At 44.5% G+C, this 26,261-nt stretch overlaps 1 protein-coding gene across 2 annotated transcripts in view; it reads right to left on the reverse strand.

The window, feature by feature from the left end:
• Nucleotides 1-23,929, reverse strand: part of MMD (monocyte to macrophage differentiation associated) — a 41,823-nt gene extending 17,894 nt beyond the window's left edge. The window contains exon 1 of one of the 2 annotated variants that reach the window (XM_017739153.1): nucleotides 23,554-23,929. In XM_017739153.1, the coding sequence (XP_017594642.1) occupies nucleotides 23,554-23,594 (41 nt within the window). In that variant the 5' untranslated portion in view covers nucleotides 23,595-23,929. Of the gene's footprint in view, nucleotides 1-21,274; nucleotides 21,316-23,553 lie in introns of those variants that run through there. The other variant, XM_017739155.1, reaches the window with a different exon arrangement.
• Between the last annotated feature and the right edge of the window lie 2,332 nt (nucleotides 23,930-26,261).

Genomic DNA, 26,261 nt, shown 5'->3' on the forward strand with positions numbered 1-26,261 from the left:
GTGCCGGGGCTGGCCGTGCCCAGGGCCTGGTTGCAGTTCGTCCCGCAGCCTCGCAGGGCGATGGAGCAGCGCCGGGGGGCTGTTGGGGACAGTGGTTCAATTGCCATTGTCTCAGCTCGTTCATCGGAGAGGAGGGCTTGGCGGTGGCAAGACGCCTCTTCTTCCCGGTCTGGGAGCTGTCGGAGCCTTTCCACAAGGGATTCGGCACAGACTGATCCGGGTGACTTCACCCACCTGCCCATGGGGTCCGTCCCGGCGTGGCACAGGAGAGCAGAGCAGAGCGCTGTGGCTTTGCTGTCACGTAAAGCTGCACATGGGATCATTAACTCCGCTCCAGATCGAGGTCACAGTGGCCAGAGTGCTTGTGATAACCTGGCTGGCCGAATTCCCCCGTCGCTATGCCCTAGTCTTACCTACTCAAACCAAGCTTTGCCAAGCAAAGGCTATTTCACTAAATGAAGGGACCATGTCAAGCATATTTCTGTAAGGTGAACGTAGTGTTGCCTTGTATAGCACAAATGAATTAGGAGAATATTAAGTTTTATTCATGCTGTTTTTCTAATATCTTGTCTTGAAGTGTTCTAGCCCTCAACAAAAGCCATTAGTAGAGGCACACCAAAGCAAACCACGGGTTTACACAAATAACCCATACCCAGTGTCAACATCTTTCATGGTAGGACTGAGACAGATAGGTTTGTAAGTCATCTCCCAAGCTAAACGTGTCACCTCTGCCAGGCAACCACCTCCGGCACAGGCAGCACAGGGAAGTGTGAGCATCATGGCATGGCTGCATGTCAGGCTCAATCTGACTGTTCATAGCTCTCAGTCCCATTTACCAACTCTTCCCCTGTGCCAGCAGTGAGCAAAGGATTAGGTGGTAACAGTTTTGTAAACTGCCATGGCAAGACTCGCCCCTCAGTTTCTGTAGTTCTAATAAAGAATAAGCTCTTCTGATACAAATTGCAGGTTTTGTTTTCCAGCAGGGGCTTGCTTGCTGCTAGGATAGCTGAGGCTGGGCCAGAAGACTTCTGCAGACAGTTAGCTGCTCAGCTTCTCTGAAAGAGGAGGGTGGAGCTTGATGGTGGAAAGGAGAGCTCCTGAAATGCACAGCCAAGCTAGTTCCCTGATAAATATTCCCATTAATCTCAGTGAGGTGTCACTGTTAATATGTTGGTACAATCTGCCATCTGATTTAACCAGTGTCACTGGTAATAAAGTTTCATATTGCCTATGTTATCTGTTAATCGAAAAGGAGCAAAGTTTGAGGACCCTGCAGAAGAGCCCGGACCTGCACACAGCTGTATTTCAACAGCTGAAGTGCCAGCAGTATTCCAATATCCTGGCTTTATTTTGAGGTAGGGCTTGTGGTGATGCAGCTGCCTTCCTGCTCAGTACCACACACCCATCCTTGCATTCCTCTGCAACTCACCCAGTAATTTGCACTTTAAGGTTGTAGAAATGTTCAGGAACATGTGATGTGGACACCATGACCGGAAGGCTGCCTGCTTTGTGGTTCTGGCAAAAAGCTGGACTGACTCCTGTAAAATGAGTGTGCTGATACCTTCAGAGGTGCACACAGAGGTGTTGCATCTTGTCTCCATCTCCTCTCATTCCCTCTGCTCCTCTCTGACTCTTTCTTCAGCCTTCTCCCAAGCCACTGCTGTTTTCATTTCCTTCCCTGCTGCCTTGGACATTTGATGTAGACTCTACTCACAAATGTGTCAGAGTTTTTCTCCACACAGTTCTCAAAGCCTGCTGTTCCACCTTTGTTCTGTGGACATAGATCTCAAACCAGTGTAACTTCCTGTTGCTGGAGCATCAGATATACAGATTCAAGATACAGTTAAAAAAAAAAAATCACTGTTCAAACTGGTTTACTTTGAATGAAAATAAGAACATTCATATCATGAAGCTTGACTGAGTGGAACTAGGTTAAGAAGACCCTAACCATCACAACAGTAGTGAGGAAACTGGAAGATTTTTTTACTGGAAGTCTGTGTCTATTAAGGAGAGCACTAAATTACACAGGTATTGTTAGAGCAGTCCTGACCAATAACATTTTTAGTACCAGTGACTCTTGTTGAACTCATCTCTGTAATTGCTTTTGATGATTGAATGAATCAGAGTGCCTTAAAATCACAGTAAAAGAAACCCCTTATTATGGACCAAGGAACCATTAAGTGTAAATCCTAAAAATTGGCATTCAGCATACAAGATTAAGGAAGCAAAAACCTTGTTAGTTTGATTACTCTTATTTACAAAGTAAGAAAAAACAGAACCTTCAAATACCTGAAATAGTTTTGATTAAAAATGTTCTTAAGACTAGAAATATGTCATCGTGCACTCAGCCAGAAAAGTATTTCAATAAAAGAGCTGGGATTACAAGAAGGGTGAAAGAACTTTTCTTACTGAATGCATCCCTGCTGTGGGGCACAGTCATGTAGTGTGCTTGGAAGGAGCAGTGTACTGAACATGAACAGCCAAGGACTGATTAATAAGACATTTAACCTATTATTTTTTCATGCGGGAAAGAGACATTAGTTCTGTAAGGTATTTGTAAAATGGGTTTCCAAAATGAACCAGGCAATCCCAGTCTGATACCCAACAGACACCCATTTGGTACCTCATAGGTGTTTGCATAGCAAATCTGTTACTAATTACAATTCTTGACAGTCAGGAGTACATGAGCTGTGTGGTTTGCCCTTATTATTTTTAAGTCAAATTTTACCCATGTACAGTCTCCTGCCAGCCCTTCACAAGCACTGTCTACTTGTCTAGAGGTGGAGGAGTTCGTACTCCTGGACTATTGATGAGCATTAAATTGTCACGTAAAGACATATGTAATTTCTGAATGAGACATTAAATACCCGTATAGGATTATGCAAAGAGGGACACAGAAGTGGGGTCTGTAGTTTTCTCTGCATTGCAAAATTGTCTTGGGTTGCACAAATCCAGGAATAGGCAGGATTTGCTGAAAGCTTCCTTTTCCCCACCCAAGATGAAAAATTTAATTGCCACTTGGGATGCCAGCAGTGAATGAGATTCTGTCAGGAGGTTACATTGATAAAAGTAAAAATCTTGCACAAAAGCTGAATTTCTTTTGGCTGCTTGGCACAGATGAGTTCTTATTATAAGCCTGCACAATAACCAGTCCCCTGATTTGTTAAACAGATAACAGAGAAGCAGCTCCACAGTTGCCAAAACGGATGTATTAGTGATAAGACACTGCTCATGCTCCCAGGTACTCACTTTTTGGAGCTGGCAGTGGTGATGGGCTGGCTTCAGAGGCAGCAGAGCAGAACACCACAGCTCAGGGAGCCAATTAAATGCAGTGGGGAGGGAGCAGAGCAGCACACGCCTTAGTGAGGCACAGGAAACAAGTTTGGCAGGTGAAACTCCTCTCCACTCCCAGTCTACACCGGAGAGAAAATCAAGCATGTGGGGTAAATAAGGGGGAGAAGAGTACCCTTCTGCTTTCTTTTGACTTCATAAGAAACAGAGTATGTGGATTTAGCCTTCCTGTCTTAGGGGTGTGCACAATAATGGAGGAAGGTGGTGATTTCATTAAGGTTTGATTTAGAAGATTTAGTGGTAAAGTTATTTTCTTGGATTTCGAGAACAAAGGGTTTGGGCTTTGTTAGCATGTTCAAGGACATGTGGCAGCAGAAGTATCCTGTAAAAAGTTATGCTTTGGGCCCTGCAGACAGCATGGATATAGCTTTTTTTTTCTTGCTGCAAACTGACCCAGATTTCTGCTTTATTTGACAGTCTTTTTGAGCATAGTGTGAAGGAGAATCATCACTTACTGAAATGCATGTCAATGGTCTTGTGAAATGAGCATGTTTCTGTCCCTCAGCCTTCCCCCAATCTAATTAATAAGGTCGTCCCAATGAAGGCAGGCTTATAAATAGCTTTCCAAACACTAATGGAATTAGTTCTGGCTTGGACAACTTTTCCAGGGTGACACAGGTATCTAAGAAGGGCTGGCTCCTTGGCATAGACAGCCACTTACAGTAGAAATGTTGAAACATAAACATTTACCTGATGTCCCGGGTCTTGCTGCCAGCACTAAACCTTAAATGGGATTACAGCATTGCTACTCACATCATAGAAAGACTTCCTGCAAGTGAAACAAGGGATTTTAGAGGGATGGGCCTTGTATTAGATTACATTAGTCTGGATAGTGAAACGTCAAATTCTGCTGAAGGTTTCTCTTTTGTCACTATTTCTGAGGAAAGTGTATTTTTCATGTCCCACAAACCCACAAGAGTTTGTGAGGATAATAAACATTTACCATGGGGAATAACATCGAAGTACTTCCAGTCGATAGGAATCTTTACTATGACAGCAATTAATGGAAAGGAATAGCACAGCTATGAACTCCCAGAAGACAGTGATGATTGAAAATTGACTATTTAAATCATCAGTGAATTGAGCCATTGAACCCCTTCAAAAGCAATGGTTGAATTATTAACAATTAAAATCTGGCATGAGACTGGAATTTTATAATGAAAATAGAATCTAAATGTGTCATAGAAAATGTAAGCTCTGATTGTTTAAAAAACTTGAACCAAAATGTAAAGAGGATGTATCTGATTCAGGAGCTTCAAATCAGTAAGCATGAAGCTCCTGAAAACATGAGACAAATATGAAATTGTAATATGATTATCTATGTGACTCATGAAGTTTAACTACAGTAAAATCATGGAGAAACATCATTTCACAGTCATTTGGCCTGTGTATCACAATAGTCCTGCCATGTACTGCATTTCCAGTAAACAAAAGGACATTTCAAAGATTTCAAAATGCATATTGGGAAAACCAATGAAGGTCAAATTTTATATTAATTCATCTTTTCAATCAAATTCCTTGCTGTTGCTTGTTCTGAATATAACCTTCTCCTTAAATGAAGAAGCTGACACGAGGGCAGGAGGTGCTTCATGTAACCGAGAAAAGATCACTTCTTTAGAGAAGAAGAGAAAAGCAGCACTTTTCAGTCTCTGAAATGGCCTTGGACCAGCTGCACAAATTCTGAGTCATCAGATGAATCAAGTCTGTTAATGACTGCAGAGAACTTTTACTTCAAAAATGCAGAAGTATCCTGCTTTCAGATATCGATTCTGTTGTGCTTCCTTTAGGAAGCTTTAGTCATAAAGGTGCCAGATTTCAAGGCTCTTTTAGAAGTAAAAAATGTCACAAGGGTTTGGCATTTAGTAATTGTACCATAAAAATGATGGTGGCCCATAGCCCTTGGAACATCTATCAGTTCCTCTAGCAGAAATCAGTATGGAGTTTTGGCTGACAGGCAAAGAGGGAGTTATTAAAGGTAAAATTCACTCATAAAGAGAATTTCATATGAAAGGCCAAATCAGGACAACCTGACTCAGGAGCTAAGCAGCTGCCATTGACTTCAGCTTCAGACTGGAGAACACCTGAAAAATCACAGCTCACTTTCTTAAACCAAAGGGATAAGAGTCATGAAGATCTGTGTTGTAGCCTGCCTTTAGGAAGTCTACAACAGAGAATAAAGAATTACTCTACTGTATTATAACAGTATATATTCTCAGTGTCATTAGATCCTAAGAGATGAGGTCTCTCACCCCATCCTCCAGCTGTCTCGTTATTGTGGCCTGAAAAGAAAAGCTGTACCCAACCCTTGGGGAAAAAAAAGACCATTGTTTCCCTCTCTCAGATGCTGGATTTTAGCACTCAAAAACGAAGGTTTTTGAAGATCTTTTTAGCAATGTGTTACCCATGCAGAACCAAATTATTTCTCTTTGGACCCAATATTTTAATATATCCCCAAATTCTTCCCTTTTCAGAAGTAAATGAAAAATGTTCTCCCTTATACCAAAGCCAGGATAAAGCAGTTCTGTGTTTGAATCCCTGTCCACAGTGGACCATCTTTAATTGATGTTTATAACATTGACACAGAAAATCTTTTCCCCTCCTTTCTTCTCCCCATCACTGGGTTTTGCTCTGCAAACGTGTCTGCCATCCATAATCACTCTTAATTCCTCATCTTTGACATCACAATCAATGAAGGGAAATAAGCTGTTACTTAATGGGGCTGACACAAAATCCATTTAAGTTAACAGAAAGACGTTCATTGTTTCCTATCAGCCTTAGGTCAGGCCAAAGTGAACAGAGTGGGTGGAATTTAGCCTGTCATTTGTCATCTGAGAAGAAATGATTCCTACGTCCCATTTGGACTGCTTAGAGATTTTAAACATATTTAGCAAAAGAAAAACTGATTTATTCTCAGTTGTTAAATTGTTGAAATTTTACTCTGGTTGGATAGTCTCTCACTTAGCTTAAAATGGTACTTAATTTTCTTAATAGTTAAAAAAAACCCAAAAAAACAAATACAGGAGAGAAAGATCAAGGTGAGTGTAAGTCAGTGAAACTGAGGAGGTGCCTGACTGCCCTGTGCAGGTCATAAAGCATCGTCTGCACAGGAGCTTGGCCTCACTGACAGGGGCTGCACAGAGCCCATGAACTCACCCTGCCCTTCCTGCCAGCTAGCTGACAGCCTCTTAGTTTTATTTGTTTTAGGTTTCCTAAATACATTTGGAAAGGGAGAAAACATCTGTACTCCAATGTATAGCATTGTCTCAGGCCTTGTAGGTTTTGTAAACAGACTTAACAAAATATGAATCCATTTTTCTCTATTGCTCACAAATGTTCACAAATATAATTCAGAAGCAAAATGAACATGTTCTTTAATAGAGCCCAAAAAAAAAATTCCCTACTATATCTCTCAATCTGAATAATGCTTGTTAGCCTTGGGAAGAAGGAGCAGAGTGTCTGGCAGGGACAAGAGGATCTGAGTGATTGTCTAACTTGCAATTCCCCTGATAAGTTTAGAGACTGTTTTTGCAGTGTTTCTGCAGAAGTAACTTCTGTGATTCAAGGACAAAAGTCCAAATGTTCTGTTTCTTGGTTATGGTGTTCTAAAGAGTAAAGGGAGTTTCACCACATCCCTTCTGAACAACAGGAAACTCTTGGGATATATCATTCAGTCGCTGATGACCAGCCCAAGTTGCTGAGAGGTCAGATGACTTGCAAGAGACAGAGATATCAAGAAGTTTGATTCCAGTGCAAATTTGTCTGCTCTGCTCCAAACAGAGTGATTGCAAAACAAGTGTTACTGCTATTGGCAGCCTTTGTGAGGCCTTACATCCCTCATCCATGTAATTCTGTCTGTCCTTGAGTTAGAGTTATAAACTGTGTTATCTTCAATGGAAGGGATAAGTTTTCAGACAGACTCTGACCTGACTTCTCTTTCTGCTGTAGTAGATGAAAGTCTACAGCATTCCAGTGATATAACTGAGGGATTGGACTCACATAAATGAGACTCTGACCCATCACATCATTGCTGGAAGGACTAAAGGGGAAAAAAAACCCTAATACTTGGGAAATTTTTCGGAGCCAGTTGGACAGCGAGTGAGTAAACAACAATCCAGAGGGGCACAGGAGTCCCTCAACCTGTTTCTAAGATTGGATCCTCAGACAGCAAATTCCTGTCCTTCAGATTCCTGGGTCTTGAGGCTCAGTAGCAATACTTATAAGGAGAGGCTGGTTGAACAAAATCAAGAAATAAACAGACAATGCCCCTGATGAAGAGCTGAAATAGAGATGTTTGTGGGCACAGATCATGTCTTTCCAGAAACTGGTCCTTCCCTGGGGCTGTCACTTCTGAGCTGCTTCTGGTTACCCACAGAAGGGAGCAGGAATCCTCACCGGGGCCTAACCTGGTTCTGCTGCGCTGGGCATTACAACCTTCTTATCTGTACCTTGTGGGTGCTAAATTGCAAGGCCACATTTTTGGGAACAGAACCCAGAGCCTTGGAGGAAGGCTATGCTTTCAAACTCTGCTTCCTTGGTAGCTTCCCCAGTGTTGGGGCCACGGCGCTGGCAGCGGATCAAAGCCCAGGAATTGCTGTGCTGTGCTCAGACTGTTCTTCCTGAGGTCACACCACTCTCCTCCTTTCTGTTTGGTTTTAGCAGGATCAATTTTATAAATTACAGGGCAAGATACAACCCTGGTGTGAGAGTGGGGATGGAGAGGGCACTGTGCTCTTCGTGTTCCAAACAAACCACCATGGAGACATCTGCCCTCGGCTGACCCCACTGGGCAGCTGTGCCCTGTCCTGCTCCCACCAACTGCCCAAGGCTCATTTCAAACAGCCTCACGTCTGATATAAATAGGAATGGTGGTTTCTGAACTACCTCCAATTCTTTGGAACTTCACAGGAGTCTTGTAATAGCATTTTACTTAAATTCTAGAAAACAACCCCAAAGCTATTAGCAACCTGGCACTGGAAAAACCTCTGTGGAGGTTTAGTCAAAATGACAAAAGTCTCTATCCAAAATTTATGAAGGCATTTTCAGTTTTTCTGTGGAAGTCCAAATTCCCATATTTTGGCAGTAGAGTTGTGCTGGGTACATTTGCACTAACATTAACGATTTAAAAAGCTCCTTGGTGCCCTTAGCAACAAAAAGGAGAATGCATCCTTGGAGGAAAGATGCCCCTTAGCAGAGGAGAGGTGATACTCTAGAGGAATTAATTTCTTCCCTTTTGTTCTGGAGTTTTGGGGGGCAGAGGCCCAACTTTTGGATGGCAACATTAATCCCACACAAACTGAGGGAAGACAAGGTTAAAATAAATGGTTGTTAAACTACCTACAGGCTGTATAGTGCACGACACATTAGTGCTGCTTTTAGTCATCAATATATTGCTATTTAAAGATGACCAAGACTTTTAAGTCTGCTGATTATTCATATTAAAAATGTTTCTTTATCAATTGAGATTTTATACTGTCATGCAAACATCTCCATAATTAAATGTGTGCTTGACTCTTTCTGTCTCCAGTTAAGTGGATGTTGATGGGGAACCTACCAAAAGCAACTGCCGAAATGTTCTTGCACTTCATTTAAAAAATATTAATATCAAATTACAGTGATGATAAAAGTGCAGTATGAGATCCCTAAAGGGAATCAAGGCTAAATGGTTTTGGAATCATCCAAGGTAGTTTGCTCAAACTGCTCTTTTTCTCACAGTTTTTCTATGGTCACAGCAGAGACCTGTTCTCCACTGCATGAGGAGGGGTTTAAACATAAACACTTTAAAGCACAAAATCTCTCCACCTATAAAAGCGTAGTACTGAAGTTGCAAAATCAAAGACCTTAAGGAGCACCAAAATTCAAGTCAATTCTGTATTAGCCTGTCTGTATCTGTCTAATATTGCACACTATTTAATGCCATAATCAAGCAATATTTTCCTGTGGGAAAAATCACAAAACTGAATGGACTATGTTCACTTTGGGAGCAGCTATTCAATATTTCATTTTTCGATATGTGGCATAGGGTTTAATCCAAGGTGGGAGGGAGAGGTCTTACACACTGCAGTCTTGATAATCTGATCTGATCCTGGGTCATTTACAGAGCAGCCCTAATCTAACCTGTGCACTGAATCCACATGCTAAAACTTCCCTGTGAACTTTTTTGTCTTTAGAATTTTCTTTCCTACAGTAAGAACAAATCACCTGATGCAGTGCCTGCAGGAGGGAACTGGCTCACTGAGTAAATAATCACCTGGATGCTTGTGGCTTGATCCCGCCTTCCCAGGGAGCAGATGGACGCTTGAGATAACTTGAGGTATAGATGGAATTGTAGCAGTGACTGGAGATCCCAAAGGTGTGCTTTTTACAGCCACTTTCCTGGCCAAATCCCCTGTGCAGGAGGATTTCCATCCTTGCAGCATTGCTCTGTCATGACTTTGCCTCTGTCCCAGGCTATGGAGAGGGGCTGAGCTACACCTTACACAACCTGGAAACCAAGCTGGAGGCCCATAACACAACCAAAATTGGGTCAATCTTTTGTAACAAGTGAGTGGGACCTTAAATGGGGATGTTGTTTGTACTCATCCCTTTGCTGCTATGGAGCAGAGAACAAATATTTGTACAACTGCCTTCACAAATCCAGTTCACATAAACCCTCTGCCCTCCCTGCAATAAAAAGCTGCCAAAAAAGGTTGGCTGTTCATTAGATTTTGCTGTGGGTGATGAATGGGGCTGCCTCCAAAAGCAGTCCTGCCCTCCACACTGAACATGGCCTGGCAAGAATGACCCAGCTATTCTGCCTGGCTTGGAGGGCAGATCCTCAGCCTCTCTTGGGAGCTGTGACTCCAGTGCAGCCAGGACTGCTCTCTGGCCCTTTATTTCAGCTGGTTAGCTGCACAGCTTTACATTCCAAATCCTGCTTTTTACCCTGAAATGTGAAAACCCAAGCCAAGCAGCTCAGAGTCTCTGCTTTGGTCTCAATTTACCCACTGCAGCAAGGGTTTGCTGGAGGAGGGATGGAGAACTGCATCATGAAGGTGTGTCTACTCCAGGTGGAAATTTCTGCACCGTTCCCAGCTTGGAGGGGAATGGGACAATGCCCATCCTTCTGTCAACAACCATACAGAGGAGGTGGCAAAGCTGCTTGTATTTGTTGTCAAAAATGGGTATGCTAGCAGGGGCCACAGCCTGAGCTAAGCCCATGGGAATGTGGGCAGGCACTCTGCATGCCTGCCTGGGGAGCTCTGCCAGCTCACCTCCACCCTGACCTCACACAGCCCCTGTTATTCCAGCTCTGAGTCCAGCTCCGAGCAGCGGCTTTGTCCTCAGCGCAGAAGAAAGGTTTGTTTTGATGGCAGAATAAGTAATGTGCCTCAGCTCCATAGCTCTAAAATCCCTGGGGAGATGAGGCATGTCTAATCTGTACTGTGCCACAGCCAGGTGAACACAGCACCAGGTCCCTACTCGGGCATGACTGTGCTCAGGCTCAGTATTTACCTGACTGCAAAAACTACAGCTATTTTCCTCATTTTTGTAGTGGCAAAGCTGGTATCCACTAACCATTCCACTTGGAAAAATACCACCCAGCTCCCTAGAGAGGCCACAGTGAGAAACCATCAGCTATAGCAAACACTTTTTAATGGGATCAAGGAAATTGCAAACGCTTTTCTTACACTGGGACTTGAGGCAGCATTGTAGAAGTCTTCTGCTTCTGTCTTCTGTTGTCCTGCAGGTGAGGCAGTGGAACTCATCTTTTTTGTTATTAAAAATGGGCTAAAACCCGCGTAGGCTAAAGGCATCCTTAATCAAAGAAGCCCTTGGCTGATGGCAGGCCCTGCCCTGCAGAGCAATCCTGGCCCGGGGCAGCATCACTGCAAGACTCTTGTGATTTAAGGCCTGAGGGTATTTTGTATTTGCATATTCATCCTTCATGTAACCATGCCATGTTTATGTATTGCTGCTCCGGATTTTACCCCGATTTCACAACCAACAACCCCTGTCTTTTCCTCCTTGACTCACCTCGAAGCCAAACTGTTCAGTGCTGGTTTGGGAGTGCTCAGCACTAGTGTTGGATAAATGCACTGAAGCAGCAGCAAGAACAGCCTTGGTGACACTCATCCCATATTCCAGCGTGGTTTATTTTATGTTCACTATGGTTTATTTTTTATTTTGTGCTAATGAACTCTGTAAATATAAATATAGAGCCAGACTGGTTTGTGTGGGTATTTGACATTGATAGAATAAATTACCTTTCCTACATATTTTCCATTATATATCTGCTTCCATTATGTGCTGCACACGGACACGAGAAGGAAACCTTTGCCATCACTGCCCTTTGCAAACACAGTTCTCTTCCAAGCTTTCAGTCTTACTACTAAATAAATATGCATGCAAGATAGCACTGGTATAGTACTAAAAAACCACTATTATTTATACAGCTTTCAAACCTAGACAAATTCTAATTTTTCACACAGAAAACTTGTTCTAAGGCATGGAGCTGCAGAGGATCTTCCACAGCTGTGCTTCCACCACCTCCAGGACCAGAAACCCAAAATGCACAGCAGAGACCAAACCAGTGTTTTTCTCACTGAACCCAAATGAAGTGTCTTGTCACCTCAGAGGGAACAAAATCCACCTGAGATCTGAATTTCCTCTGGAGGTACCCAACCCTCTCCTTTGGCTGTGAAAGCAGACTGAATTTCTAATGAGGCACTCAGGTTGGGAAAAGAGGAGCAATTCCACAGCCATGAGCTTGGGCTTGAAGTCTGTTTGACACCGTAACACTAGTTCCTGAAGAAATCATCTCACCCAACAAAAAGGGTAAAATAAGGAGATTTTTCAATACCCTGAAAGATAACAAGATGCCTGGCCAGTTTTGAAGCTTTTTGGTAAAAATCAAAAAAATCCAGCTGAGTTTTATCAACTTCTGACAAATATTTTATTTTCATTTACAAACTCCTACAACTGTGGGTACCATCACTCCTAGAGCAGCATCACTCTGGCTCTGAGGCAGAAGTCCTGTCCCATCCAGGGTGAGCACTGCAGCTGCTGGGCTCTGTCTCCACATCACCCAAATTTCAAACCTGCACTGAGCACAGTTCAGACCCATATGGCCAAGAAGGGGACCCACAGGGAGGGAATCCAGCAGAGGAGAGCCCCAAACCCAGCATCTCCTGATCTCATTCCATTCTCAGTCGTTTCTATTTACTTCATTTTCTTCCACTTCATTTCTAGGCTGGCCCTGCCAGGTTAGACACAGCTCCCGGAAGCCTTGCAGAGATGTTTTTATATTGCATCTTATATCATTATATATTCTATAAGAATAGAATTGTTCTTATATTCTCTGTGTGTGTTTGTATGTATTTATATACACACACAGAGGCAGGTCACACTTGGTTTGCCACCTAGACTGGACTGCAGAAGTGACAGAGAGGGGAGCAAAGGCTAGGCTGATTCACAAATCTTCCCCATATGTCGCAACAAACCTCATGCAAAGTCAACATGGCCTTGCATCATAAAGCACAGGCTGGAGCCAAGAAAGAGCTCAGCTGGAGAAGCCACAGAATGAGGAGAGAACAAGCCTGTTCAGGTAAGAGCTCTGCATCTAAAAACATGTCCTGACATATTCACAAGAGGAGGTTAGGTATTTTTGAAGTCGATTTTTCTTTTCTTGCAACTCCCCAATCCTCTGAGCTCATTAAAATGAAGACACTCTAATTTCCAGGAGTGGCCATCAGGGAAAGGTCAAGGAAGGACTTCTTTGTAATGTCTATTTTCAAATTCCAGGGAGAAGATCAGCAGGACTTTCATTAAACCACTGCCAAATTATAAATTACTGCACTGTCACAGGAAAGTAGGACTGCCATTACCTTATATGCAAAAGGAAGTGAAAGAAAAGACCTGATGATTTATAGCTTGTGTACAGGTCTGCCTGAAATGGGATCCTGGGCTGACAAAACAAAGGTCTGGTTACCAGCAGCTGGCCCTGGCTGGGCACACAGCAGCCAGAGCTGCTGTATCAGTGGTGTTACACATTCCCTCTGCACAGGAGGTTTTGTGGGGGTACATTCATAGAACCCCAGTTCTGAAGATGCAGAGTTACTCAGAGAATGTTCATAACATCTTCAAAAGAAACAAAGCAGCAGTTTTTGCTGTTGCACCAAACCTCAAAGAAAGGAAGCCCTGGGAACCCAGTGAGATCTGTACTGAACAGGACACTCAGTTTCTTAGGGAGGGACTCCAGTGTCAAATCCAGAGCTGTTGCTTGCTACTTTGTGGTTTGTATTTCCATGGATAGACGCCAGAGGAAGACAGTCTGATTAGACAAATTACTTTTGTTCAAATGGAAACAAATATTTGATTTTATTCATCCCACCTTCACTTGAAAAATGCCATCTGTCCACTACAAGGCATCCAACTTCTGACTAAGAAAAAAACATTGCTCGAGGCCCTCAAAGGGAAAACAAAGTGAGGAGCTGAGTCTCCCAGGTGCAGCTCTAATGACATGGGTTTAGGGTGTTCAGAGCTGTAGCTGCCTTTGTCTCTCAGGAAAGCCTTTCTGATCCATAGGTTGGATCTGAAGACCAAGACACTGTCTTTTAACAGTTAATTAGCTGCACCAATTAGTGGTCATGTTGTACAAAGAGTGACAAAATGAGTATGAAAACCAACAGTAAGAGAGCAGCTGGATCTGAAAGCAGGGAGGGATAGCAGAAAGCTGGGGCAGCACATCCAGCAGCCAAACTGTGGCTTGACAGAGGCTCTGAAGTGTGGCAGCCAAATGGAAATCGTGGTTGTACCCATGCAAATTTGGGCCCCTCTCCTGCACTGCAGTTGCACTCGTGTCACCTCTGGGTATTTCCACTGAAATCCTGTTCAATTACCTTGAGTAACCTCCTGCCTGCAGCAGGGACAGGGAGAACAGAGCACAGCACATGGGCTTCAGACCTGGTCCAGGGTCACACCCCACTCCTGAGCAACAGAATCTGGGCCCTGCAAATCCAAAAACTGGAGCACGGAAAGACCAATGGTTTGTGGGCAGACAGCAAGTGCATGTCATGTGCTGTACCTGTATCCCAGAATGTGCTTTTTGGAAAGTTGATGCTTAGGGCAGCAGTTGCTTGTCAATGTCAAATTATCTGCCCTGTCCCTTGAGCTTCTGGAGAAAAGGGGTGACCCAAGATGAGGTGAAGAATGAGAATGAAGCTGGGGTGACTTCTGTATTGAATTTAAGGCACTGTAATACAGGGTTAAAATAGAAGCACCTGCAGCCTTTATGCAAGAACCTGTAATTATGTGCACAAAGACAGGTCTCAGCGTGTGGAGCTGTATGCATGCATTATACATTAATATGGGGCTAACAACCAGGGAAGCTGATAGGGTTGGTTAATTATTGCATTCTGTATTATCTTTTATTAGGAGACATGCATTATGATGGTTTCATTTTTTAAAATCCAAACATTAAAGCATTTTCTGACTGCACCACATGCAAGAGGAGCCTGCGCTGTGCCAGCAGCCAGGGCTGCACCTACAAACCCAGTTCTCTCTCTGCAGACTTGCCCTGCTCTGGTCATCTGGGGCACTTGCACTCCCAGGATGAAGTCATGATCAGGCTCACTGTGAGTGCTAAGCCCAAAGTGCCCCTTTGAACTCAGAGCTGATCTGAGCCCTTGGTGCCTGCTGGCAGGTTATACTGGGAGTGTGCGATGCCGTGATCTGGCCAGCAGAGGTTTATCTGCTAGGACAGAAAAGTTGGTACCTTGCAGGAGTAGAGCTAATCTGGCAGGGTGGTACTTCAATCCAACGAGAGTGGCAAGATGCTTCTGTCCCAAGAGGATGCTCTCAAGCTCTGCACTGACAAGATGCAGTGACAGGAGCTGCCCACACTCACAGCACTATTACACACTGGTAACACACATCTCGCCTGGTCCTGCTCAGGGATGTCCATTCCTGCCATCCAGCCAGGTCCTGGTGCTCATTCTGGGGGAACTGGCCTCTGAGGATGGGCAGGGGGCTGCTGAGACCTAGCCTTCACTTCCAGCTGTCTGCACAGGATAGGAAGTACCTGGACATCTAAGGGTGCCCTGCGCACTGCAGGCAGGTGAGTGCTGCTGCACACCTGCCTGGAAAGAACTCATAGCAAAAGGCTGGACCTGCTCCAGTCCAGGTGAGGGCAAGATTTTGCTATGTGTAGAAACAAAGAGAGGTGCTTCACCCTCGTGTGATGAGAGCACAGCCTGGGCTTAAGCCTTTTGCCTTCATCCATTTCATCCAGTAAGTATGCCTTGGCTTCTTCTGCTGAAATAACAAAAAAGGAAATGATCCAGCTTCTGTAACATCTGTGACTCCAGATCACCCTGAATGCTTCCCAGCAGAGAGGGCACAGAGAAAACATGGTCATCTCCTCCCTAGCAGCTGTTAAATGAAATAGGAAAAGGCGGCCCTACAGTATGACCGTGCTTTGAAGTTCTGCCCTGTGGGCCAGGCTTTGGCCACCCTTGGGGAAGTTTTAACAGCACAGTTCACCCACCTCCCTACTGGTGAGGGGACTTTTCTTTGCCTTCTTGCCTCAAACATGACTGCCCTCTCCCCTGGGAGCTCTACCCCAGGTTGGGGCATCCTCTCTTTCACTGCACATGAAGAGCAAACAGGCAACAAAATAAAACCACACATTCACCTTCAGCAACTGAAGAAGGCAAAGCATTTTCTGTTTGCAAAAGGGGAAGAGCAGCAAGTCCATCTGCAAACCAGTTTCCCATTACCAGCCCATGATAATATCTTACACTCTCCCAATGGCAGTTTAACTGTCACCCCAACAAACAGATGGACTTTTGTAATACCGAGAACACAAATTCCCAAGAGGAGGGGAGCCTCGGGATCTGATGGCATACAGAGTTGGTTGGAGGGGAAAAAGAAAAGGGCCCTTTGTCCCTTCAGGTCTCCAGAGGCAATAATGGGGAGCAGCATGTCCCCTCCCAGGCCCAATAACCCTGCCAAGGCAGTTACAAAAACACACGATGTGGCAATGATGAGCCCTATCTTCTCCTCCAGCCATGGCTTAGCACTCCCACCTGTCCCAGCAGTTCTCTACTCTCTACCACCAAGAATTGGTGAAAACCTCCCTCCTGCCAGGGAACTCAAAACACCAGCATGTTTTGTAAATATGCATCCCAAGGATGTGGTGTTAATACTTCACAATGATTCTTTCCATGCCAGAACGAGTTAAGGTAGGAGTCTCTGTCCTGGCTTCAAATTTCCTGGCTTTCCTCTGTCTGCGTCACAACATAATTCTTTCCAGCAGCCTTTTCCTCAGATGTTCAGAGTTAGCATCGGGATCCCTGCCAGCTCTCCTTCCCAAAACAAACACGGAGCCTCCTGATGCCAAAGATTTGCCTTCTATTCATTTCTCCAGGGATAGAACACTTGGCTTTACAAGCAATGCTCCAATTTTCAATCCAGCATATGTATATAAATAAAAATGCAGCTTTACAGAGCCTTGTCTGCACTAGAAAAGACTGGATGGCGTGTCCCTAACAAGCTGTCTCTCTCCATTAACTGTAAATAATGCTTCAATTAATTAATGAGATTATCTGCCAAGTTAGTACACATCACTTCAGCAAGGAAAATAAGGCTTATTGTCAAATTAATTTTTGCTGGTGTAATCATGTCAGCATCAGAATTTTTGCTAGAAATAAAAACACCCACCCATTATCAAACCCCTCTGGTTCCAGTGTAAACCTGGTCTAAAACACCCTGAAAAGTGATAAAATACCATTCCCATCTCAGTAAAAAGCTTTTCTTTCCCTCCAGTGTCCCTGGGCTCATAACACCTCCCCTGCCCTGGTGACCTGCCGGCTTTGCCTAGAGGGCTGGAAATTGCAGAGCTGCTGGTGGCTGATGAGAAATGATTTAAAGGAAGCGTTGCAGTGAGCCCTGCAGAGAGCAAACCACAGCCCTGCACTGCTCCCCGCAGGGGACAGCTGAAATCTGGGTAGATTCTGTCTCACTAAGGGACATGTCCTTCAAGCTCAGGACAGGTGGAGTGTTTGTCCTCCAGCAAGCCCAGGCTGCTGCTGTCTGCTCTTCTTTTGGAAGGAAAACAAGTAGGTTTCCTCTTTTTGAGGAAACAAGTGCGTGACTTATGTCAAATCTGTGATTAAGATGCTCCTGAGAGAGGAGAAATGCAGAGAATGGGAAAGAAATCACCTGTAATAAGCACTACTAATATGCCTCCATCAAGTATTGTCTTTTTTTGGTTGTTGTTGGGAAGGGTATGAGGTGCAGTGGCTGTACCAAATGGACAGGGCACCTGCAGACATTTAATCATCTGCTGCTACTCATGGATTTTTTCAATACACCTTTTATGCTCACTGTGTTCCTTTTATGTGTGTCCAGTTTCCAGCAATAAACTTAAGGCAACTCCCATTAATCCCTCAGAATTTCAGAGGGTTTATCATTTGAAAAAGGTAAAGGTGGATATTCCCAATCCCTGCCTCCCCTCCTCTTTCTTGAAAGGTTTAGCCCTAGAATTGGCCTGAATTTGTACGTTTATTTTACATGAAAGAAGTGGCTGAGATAAAAATAGAACATGAAAAATATTACCTAATGAAGTGATAACATATTGATTATTTAGGCAATATAATTTTTACAAATAAAGCTGGATGCTAAGCCTATATTCCTTGCTCATGCAGAAGTCAATAGCAGTTAAATTCAGGGTATTTTTAGAGTAATAAAGAGCTATACCATGGGTGCAATCAGCTTCAATACTGAAGGAGTGCAAAATGAGAGTGCTTAAACAATATGTCCAAGTCTTCTAGGCATTCAGGAAGAGACACAAATATATAATCATTCATAATTAACAATTTCTCCACAGCACCACCCGTGAAAGGATCTCATGTTCCTTCATAAATACTAATTAAATCAACCCTACACCCCACTTGTGTAACAATTATTACTGACATTAACAGATGGAGAAACTAGGGCACAACTTCATTGCCCACACAGAGCATCTGCTGCAGATCTGGGATGAGACTGACCCATCCGCAGCCGGGGCTGAGCCATCAGATGCTGGATTTGGATGCCTTGTGACAAGGATCTGCCTCCAAAAACTGCTCCTGATTTGTCACATTAGGGTGGAAATGCCTCTTTGAAACATTATTGTCAAACACTGTCGGTGTTAGACAGGAAAACCAAGGAGCTGTGTCTCCAAGGAAACCAGCATACGTGAGGAGGAGGAAGTAAGGAAACTAAAGCAGGAGCAGAACAGAAGCTTGAGCAGGCAGCTGTTCCAATTTCCTGTTTTTTATCATTCTGCTATGATTTTCTCTTGTTAAGTCAGATAGCTTTCTGCTGTGGATGTCAGAGCAATTTATTTATAAACAATTAATTTAGCTTTCCATCACTCAAGCATGAAGAGCCAGACCTTCACCTCAGAGCTCTGACAGCTGCCCCACGAGTCCACCTGCTTTCCTCCTGGGCAGCAGTCACCAGGAGACGCCAGCACACGTACCCCTATGCCCCCCATCCTCCCCACATGCATATCCTTGCTGAGGCTCCAGCTGTCATTTCATCCAGGAGCCACTCAGAGACCCCAGCAGGACACATGGATTCAGTTTCAACCCCTGGAGCCCACCTGACAGAACAGATCCCACACAGGGAGTCAAGCACTTGGGAGAGCCACAAAGTCATTTGGGCTGGAGCAGGGCCAGGAGACCCAGGTCAGTGCTTTGCCATATAAAAGGTACACAGGTAGCTCAAGAGACTTGGGCTTGTGGGGTTTGATCTGTCTAAAAGACAACAACTGGGCTGTAGGGCTCCCCAAAGCAGCATTGGCTCATGGCTGGAAGAACAGTATTTCCAATTAAACTCCCAATACCAATTCTTACTTCTTGGCATCCCTGCCAAAGCACCAACATCACACAAGCTGAATGACTGATAACTCAAGGTGATACAGTTCTAGGCAGCAAAAATCATTCTTAAGTTCTTCTTACAGCCAAGGGTTTTGACTTGGACATGTCACTGTGCTTCTATACTCAGTACATCCTCATCAGAGGATGAAATAATGTGCTGATAAAAAAAATGAGACAAGATTAACCCCTTTTCAAATTCAAAACAATCACTGCATGGGGAAGGAATTCTCCCTGGCAAATATTGGTTAGTCTGTCTGGACTAATCCTCTACTCATATGTAGTGGCTTATTAGGGATTTGAAAAAGAAATCTGAAGGCTTAGACAGTATGTTTACAGTGGAATAGCCTCACAAGAAAGATGGATTTTCAGTGAATTTAATGACATGCTTGACTTGAATTAATATTGGAGAAATCTAGAAATCTTTTTTCCTGTTGTTTCTGTAAAACTCTTTAATAAAGCCTTTACAGAAGCAGTAATTTGTGACTTTAAAAGGGCACTAAGCCAACTGTAAGTGAGCCAGTGCAGACTGAATTCCTGCTTCCTGCAGAACAGCAATAAATCCTCCCAGCACCCCTGAGTTCCATGGTGAGCACAGCTCACCCAAAGCAGGTGTTGCAAGGCTGTGCCCAGGGTTTGCCCAGATTTATTGTGGCTTGTTCATCGACTTCTCTGATCCACCTGCTCCAGGCGTTGTTTGCGGGAGAATATTTTATTTTGTTCTCTTTGATCCTACTGGGGTTAGTCCATGGACTGAAATTCAAGTGCAGCCCCTGTGTGCCAGTTTTGTAATAATAACCCCCTTATGAATGGCATAAATGACTAAGAGAGAAATCTCAGTGCAGGGGGCAGAAGAGCAGAGAAAATTAACCAGAGACACGTGGAGCAAAGCACAGAGGGGACAGGAGCTGTCCAAGGATGCCCCATAAGCCAAGGGCAGAACTGGGAACAGAGCATATTTCCTAAATCTCTGTCAGTCCATCCAACGTCCTTTAACTCATATTGTTTCTGGATAAATGTTAATACAATTTTACCCACATCTCACTCATTTGCAAAGGGCACCTGCTGCAGGACAGTATTTCTGTGCTGGATATCCTGGCCTGAAAATCCTGCCTAATCCTCTGGGCAAAGCACATGTCTCCATGGGCACGGGTAGGATTACACAAACCCATCCTCGACTGAACAGGGATGGAAGAGTCACATTCAGAGGATGTGCAAAGAGCTGAAGGACAGCTCTTTCCCACATCCTGGTGATTCCCCATGTGGGATGGAGCTTGGGAGATGCTGCAGGTGTCCCAAAGGGATAGCTCAGTCTCTGTGGGGCTCCTCTGCATGGCTCAGTTTGGGATAGATAGCAGCAAAGCCTGGTTCAGGATGTTTTGTACCGTATGAGTTCCAGCAAGGGATTCACATCTTACACACAGCTTAGGGAAACAACAAAGCTGCTGTGGGAGTATTCCTCCCTGTTTTTTCACAACGATGCAAATGGCGTGGCAGAGGACTGCAAGCACTCAAAGGAACACAGCTTCAAGGCTGATTTCTGGCAAGCTTGGCCTGATAAAAGCCCATTTGCATGCATTAATCTTGACACAGCCATTAGGTAAATTGTGGCAGCATAGACCTCCCCAAAGCAGTAATTTCACTCACAAGTACTTGATTACTTGGAATTCTCAGTGCATACTCAAGGGCTCTCTCCAATAATAATACTCCAATCCTGGTCTAGTATAAACAATATTCCAATATTGGTTTAGTATAGACAAAGCTGAGAAAGCCATTTTATTCCTCTTGGGAAGGAAAAGTCCCCCTGCACTTTAGTTTCTCATTTTCCAGAAAGGATTTAACCTCCATTTACCTTCCTGCTATCAGAAGGAAAGTATCGTTTGCTGCTTTTACCTCCACATTTTGGAGCAGAGTCCACCAACTATCACAACTGATAAACTTCTTCATGAGTGAACAAGGGAAACTGCTCCTGTGCCTGCAGCCTCCCCTGGCACAACTTCTAAAGCTTAAGCAAGAAAACTTACCCTGCCAAAATCAGCAGCTTTGCCATTGACCTTCAAGGAGCCAGGGATCTGTGGTTCATGCACACAAAACTACGTATCTGGAGAATTTCAGCTATCTAAAAGTATTTATTAACACAGCCTTGCAAGTCTGTTTTACATACAGAAACAAACACAGTGGCAACGATATGGTGACGTGACACGGTGTCGTTACATTATTTGCATGACCTTCAGCAAAGAACCACAGCTTCTCTGCTGGCACTGTGGCATTTGGTGTGACACGAGCTGTGACATGCTCTTTGTGATATTTTTGAGCTCTTTTTAGTCCCCCCCCCAAGGTCTTATTAACAAAGGTTATTATTCCTGTTCTTTAATGCCAGGGATCCCGTACCACCAAGAAGGCTCCTAGGATGTTAAACGATACATGAACACACAAAAAACTTTAAAGACCTTACAGGCTGAAGGGAATGCAGATGGGAGAGCCCAAGGAGAGATAACCCAGCCTGAGTGGGTGACAGCAGCCATAACATATGAGCAGCTCAGTCACTGCTACATCTTGCCAGAGCAGCTACAACTAACTGCACTTTTTCAGTGCTAAATAACCAAAAGAAGACATTAAACATAGTTATTTCAGCATGATACATGGAAGAGGATCATGGTGCCAACTTCTGATTTACCAGTTTCATCACATCAAGGGTTTTACTCCAGCACCCACCCATCAGGAACCTTCCTTCCAATTCAGGCTTCCTTCCCAAACCAGGCATATTCATAACTCCCAGGGTGCAAAGGATAGCTCGGAAAAAAACCCTGAGTTCACTCACAAGAGTTTAGAAACCAAAAGAAAAACCACTAACCATTTTGGCTCCTTTTCTTAAAGTACAGTTAAATAAAAAGTTACTCTCAAGATTTCTTTGCCAGTGCCAGGATGCTCTGTGGCTGATTCATAAACTAGCACATCTGGGGCTGTAGCACAGGCAGACTGTTCCTACCCAGCTGGAGTACAAACCACGCAATCCAGCCAACAGCTTTGTTCAACTGTGCTTTGAATTCACTGCAGTTTATTTCTAGAAGTATTTAAAATACCCGTCCTGAAGGCATTAGGACCACTGCATCCAGTGAGTCATCCTGACACAGGTAATAAATCTCACAGTATTTACTAAAGCTTTCTGTAGGACTCTGTGGAACTTCACATGACCATGATGTAAAATAGCCTATGGGACAGGCACCTGCAACAGTCTGGGTCCAGTGCTAATTTTCCCTTAATAACCAGCTAAAGTCCAACTTAAATAATATCACATATAGGAACTTGAGCACTATTTAGAGGGACAAAATAACCTGGTGTTAAACATCCCATTGAGCACTCGGAGGAAGAAAACCAGCAAGATGCAGAAGAAACTTGTTAACCAAAAAGGCCTATAGGTTTATAGCTCTGAAATTATGGGACCAGCAGAACCTGATGCAGATAGCATTAAATTTACTGGAGATACAATAACAGCCTTCCTGTGGCCCAGCAGGAACATGATACAGCTGAAGGAAGGCTCAGGGTGAGAGGCAGGGTCAGACACGTGGAGATGGACGCTGAAATCCAGGACGTGGGGTCAGAAATTCCTGTTCTAGTGGATTGTGGTGACTCACATGTTTCACGTTACTGGCAAATTCACCTCAGTTCCTGCTTTCCTTTGGGCAGGAGGCATTGTACCCAGCTTTCCCAGGAAGCATATTGTATCCTGTCAGGGGATCTGTGCAGGGAAAGGGGTGCTCTGCCCCATAAGAGCAGAGCTTGCGTTCTACCTACAGAAAATAAGTGCCAAGACAGGCTTGGCACTGCCCTCAGGGGAGCTCGCAGACAACATGGAAAGTATTAAATTCTGATGGGAGCAGCAGCTGGCTTCTATCTGAAATGCATTATCTATCCTTTGAAAATCTTTAGTGTTTCTTTTCTCCCTAGGGAGGTGGGAACAGCCTCCCAAGGTCATTTGCATGACTGAGGAAGATGTGCCAAGGCTGTGGGGCAGCATAGCTCAGCCCACTGGGGTAGGATGCCCTGGACAACACTGTGTCCCTGACAAAATAACTGCACCAGGCACAACTCGAGATTAAACCAAGGCCCCTCATCAGTGCCTGAGTGGATAACAGCGTCACTGCTGCCGGCTGCCAGTGGCCTGCGAGGCAGCAGCAGGGATGGGAAATAGTCTCTTTTTTCAGACAGAACTGCGAGCTCATATCAATGCAGAGCACAGCTCAACATCAAATGACCCCCAGAATGATGGCACCACATCAAATAAATCAGCGTCTAAACTTACCTGGGGATCACATCATCCTTCTGCAAACGGGGAGTAAACATAGCAGAGAGGCAGGAACTGGAGCTCCAGACAGGGTCCCTCACACAACTGTAGTCCTTTTCCCAGGCAGATCAGCAGGGTTCTCATAGGCAGAGATGAGCCCCTTTGCCCAGCGAGTACCAGGAGCGCTCTGCTGCATCACCACCAGCCGGATCGGGGGCTGGGTGTCTGCAGGGACCTCAGGAGCATATTCCTTGCTGGGATCCTTCCCTCTGCAGTCATAGAGCACGCAGGAGATCAGGAAAACCAGAAGCAAAATAACATAGCTAGCTACCAGAATGATGAGATTCAAGGTAACAGGGTCAATCTCCAAATAAAACTCCATTTGGTCCCATACTAGTGAGTGCAAACCCAGAGAATGAAGTTTCATATGCACGAATGAGCAAGTGCTAACTGATCAGAATAGATGTATTGGCTTTGCGGTAAAAATACACTAATCCCCAGGTCTCCTGTAGCAATGGATTTCCCCGAACGGGACGATTAAAGCAGCTCAGTTTAATAACTTAAGCTCTTTCTTTTAATGCCGCATTGCCTACAGTGGCAGAAGCTAAATTTGATTGCTATATTGACAGGAAAACATCCCCCTTGCCCAGGGACCATCTCTTTCCTTGGTGGGCAGGTAGCAAACTGGGTTTTCTCTAAAGGCATTTTGCAGAGCCTCCCTTCCTCAGGTGGATTTGGACTCGTGGGCTGAAAAAAACTGAGCTGTGCAATTAGTAAATGAATACAGAAATAATTAGAAAGTCATTCGCAAGGTAACTTTTCTCAAAATCTCACAAGCCTGATCCTGATTTTGATTAAGACCTTTCTGCCCTGGGCTAGTGCTACAGAAGTGTTTTAAAGTGAATTAAAGATGTTTATTGCCCAGGTCCCTATCAGGATTACAAGGACACATCACACTGCTGTCACACATTGCCCAGCGAGTCCTTGCACAAATTCCTCTGTAGGATCCTGCTTCCCACAGGCTGCTCTGTCTTATTTGAATCTCCCATGTGTGAGAAGGTACAATAAAACTGCAGCGCTTCTGTAGCCTGGGCACTGCTAATTTCTTTTTCCTGAGTGGAGCCTCTGTTTGCTGAAAAGAGGGTGACATTTGCTGTGCCCTGCCTGGCAGCAGGGCCAGGCTCCTGAGCACACACTCTTCAAGTGCCTTTTGCACCTTCCAGACCTACGTCTCTGAAGCTGATGAGGGAGTAGGGACACACAGAGCTGCCACGTGTCACCCACACAGTGCTTGGAGAGAGACCACCCTGGTTGCTTGAAGACAGATGTGTCCAGGACACCAGGGAGGCAGACACAAAGCACAGGGGACGGTGCCAAGGAGCACCACAGACCCTACATCAGCACACTCACCTCTCCATGCAAAACCCCAGGGTTTTGGTTACTGCACAGGAGGCTCTTAGGAAGAGATTAGGCTGTCCCAGCTCTTAGCACTGCCAGAGCTGCGGAAAAGGGCTTTACGTGTCAACAGGAATCCGATCTGGCGCGTCTAAGCTGTAAGAAATATGTCATGGGGGCATCCTGCCACCTCGACCTCAACACAACACATGCCACTCGTTTTAAGGTCAACATCAGCTGCGTCCCCCACCCACCAGCTGCCCTCACAGCTCTTTAGCTGAGGAGAAGTTTGTGTCAGGAGTAATCCTAAGGCTGGCACTGCCAGTGGCACGTTTGGCAGCAGGAGGGAACCCCACGGCACCTGGAATGCACATTTGTGTGTCCCTGCTCTTCTGTGCCTGTCACACACCACATGCTCTGTCTGAAGCACAGCATTTGGCTGTCAAATGGGGTTTAGATGAGGCTGAGATTCTTTTTTCAAGACAAGCCCTTAATTACGCACTTCCCTTCCAAAGCAATGGGGTGATGGGAGCTGGGATTTAGTTTCAGTGCTTGTTGGGAAACTGAAAGTCTTCTGGAAATCCCTCCAAAATTCTCAGAAGCACCAGCACATTTGAAGGGCAATAGGGTTCATGGCCTTAAATTTCAATCATGTTGTGCTACAAAAGATCAATATCAGAGTAATAAATATTATATAGTTTCCATGCTGAGACAGAGATGGGATTTTACATTAAGTCTTTTAAACTGGTCCTCAAATGGCAGACTGGGTTCTGAACTTAGCACTGTGCTAAGAAAAAAAAAAAGTTTATGGGATTTCCAAACCTGAATTGTCTCCTCCAAGGTCCTCCACATGAATAGCTTTGTTTCAGATTAGTCTAACATTGCAGCAGGGAGATACATGCCATAAAGTGTTTAATTTAGATAGGCATCATGCCAGCTTTTAGAGGGACTTTTCAAAATGTAAAATCTGGTACTACGTTGCCACAGCACCTCCTGTGTTGCTTCAGACGTGCTCTCCTGGAGAGAAAAAAGACTCCTTGTTTCTACATCTTCACAGCATCTCAAAACATGCTCTTAAGGGAGAAAATAGATTATACTTTCAAGAACCCTCCTCCCAGGGCCTAGTTTGCAGCAAAATCTCATACTTACGCTTGTATTACCAGGATTCCTGTCCTTCAGCCTGAGCAGCTCCCAGCAGCCTTAGTCCAAGTCAGTGTGCTGAAAACTGAAGTCCTGGAAGGGATTTTGCTGCAATACCATTTATTTCCTCCTCTCAGCCCATGTCCAGGGCAAATCACAGATGTTCACCATTTGATATTCCTGTGCCCAAG

The sequence above is a fragment of the Corvus brachyrhynchos genome, unplaced genomic scaffold, assembly GCF_000691975.1.
Source record: "Corvus brachyrhynchos isolate BGI_N302 unplaced genomic scaffold, ASM69197v1 scaffold407, whole genome shotgun sequence".
Taxonomy (NCBI): Eukaryota; Metazoa; Chordata; class Aves; order Passeriformes; family Corvidae; genus Corvus; species Corvus brachyrhynchos.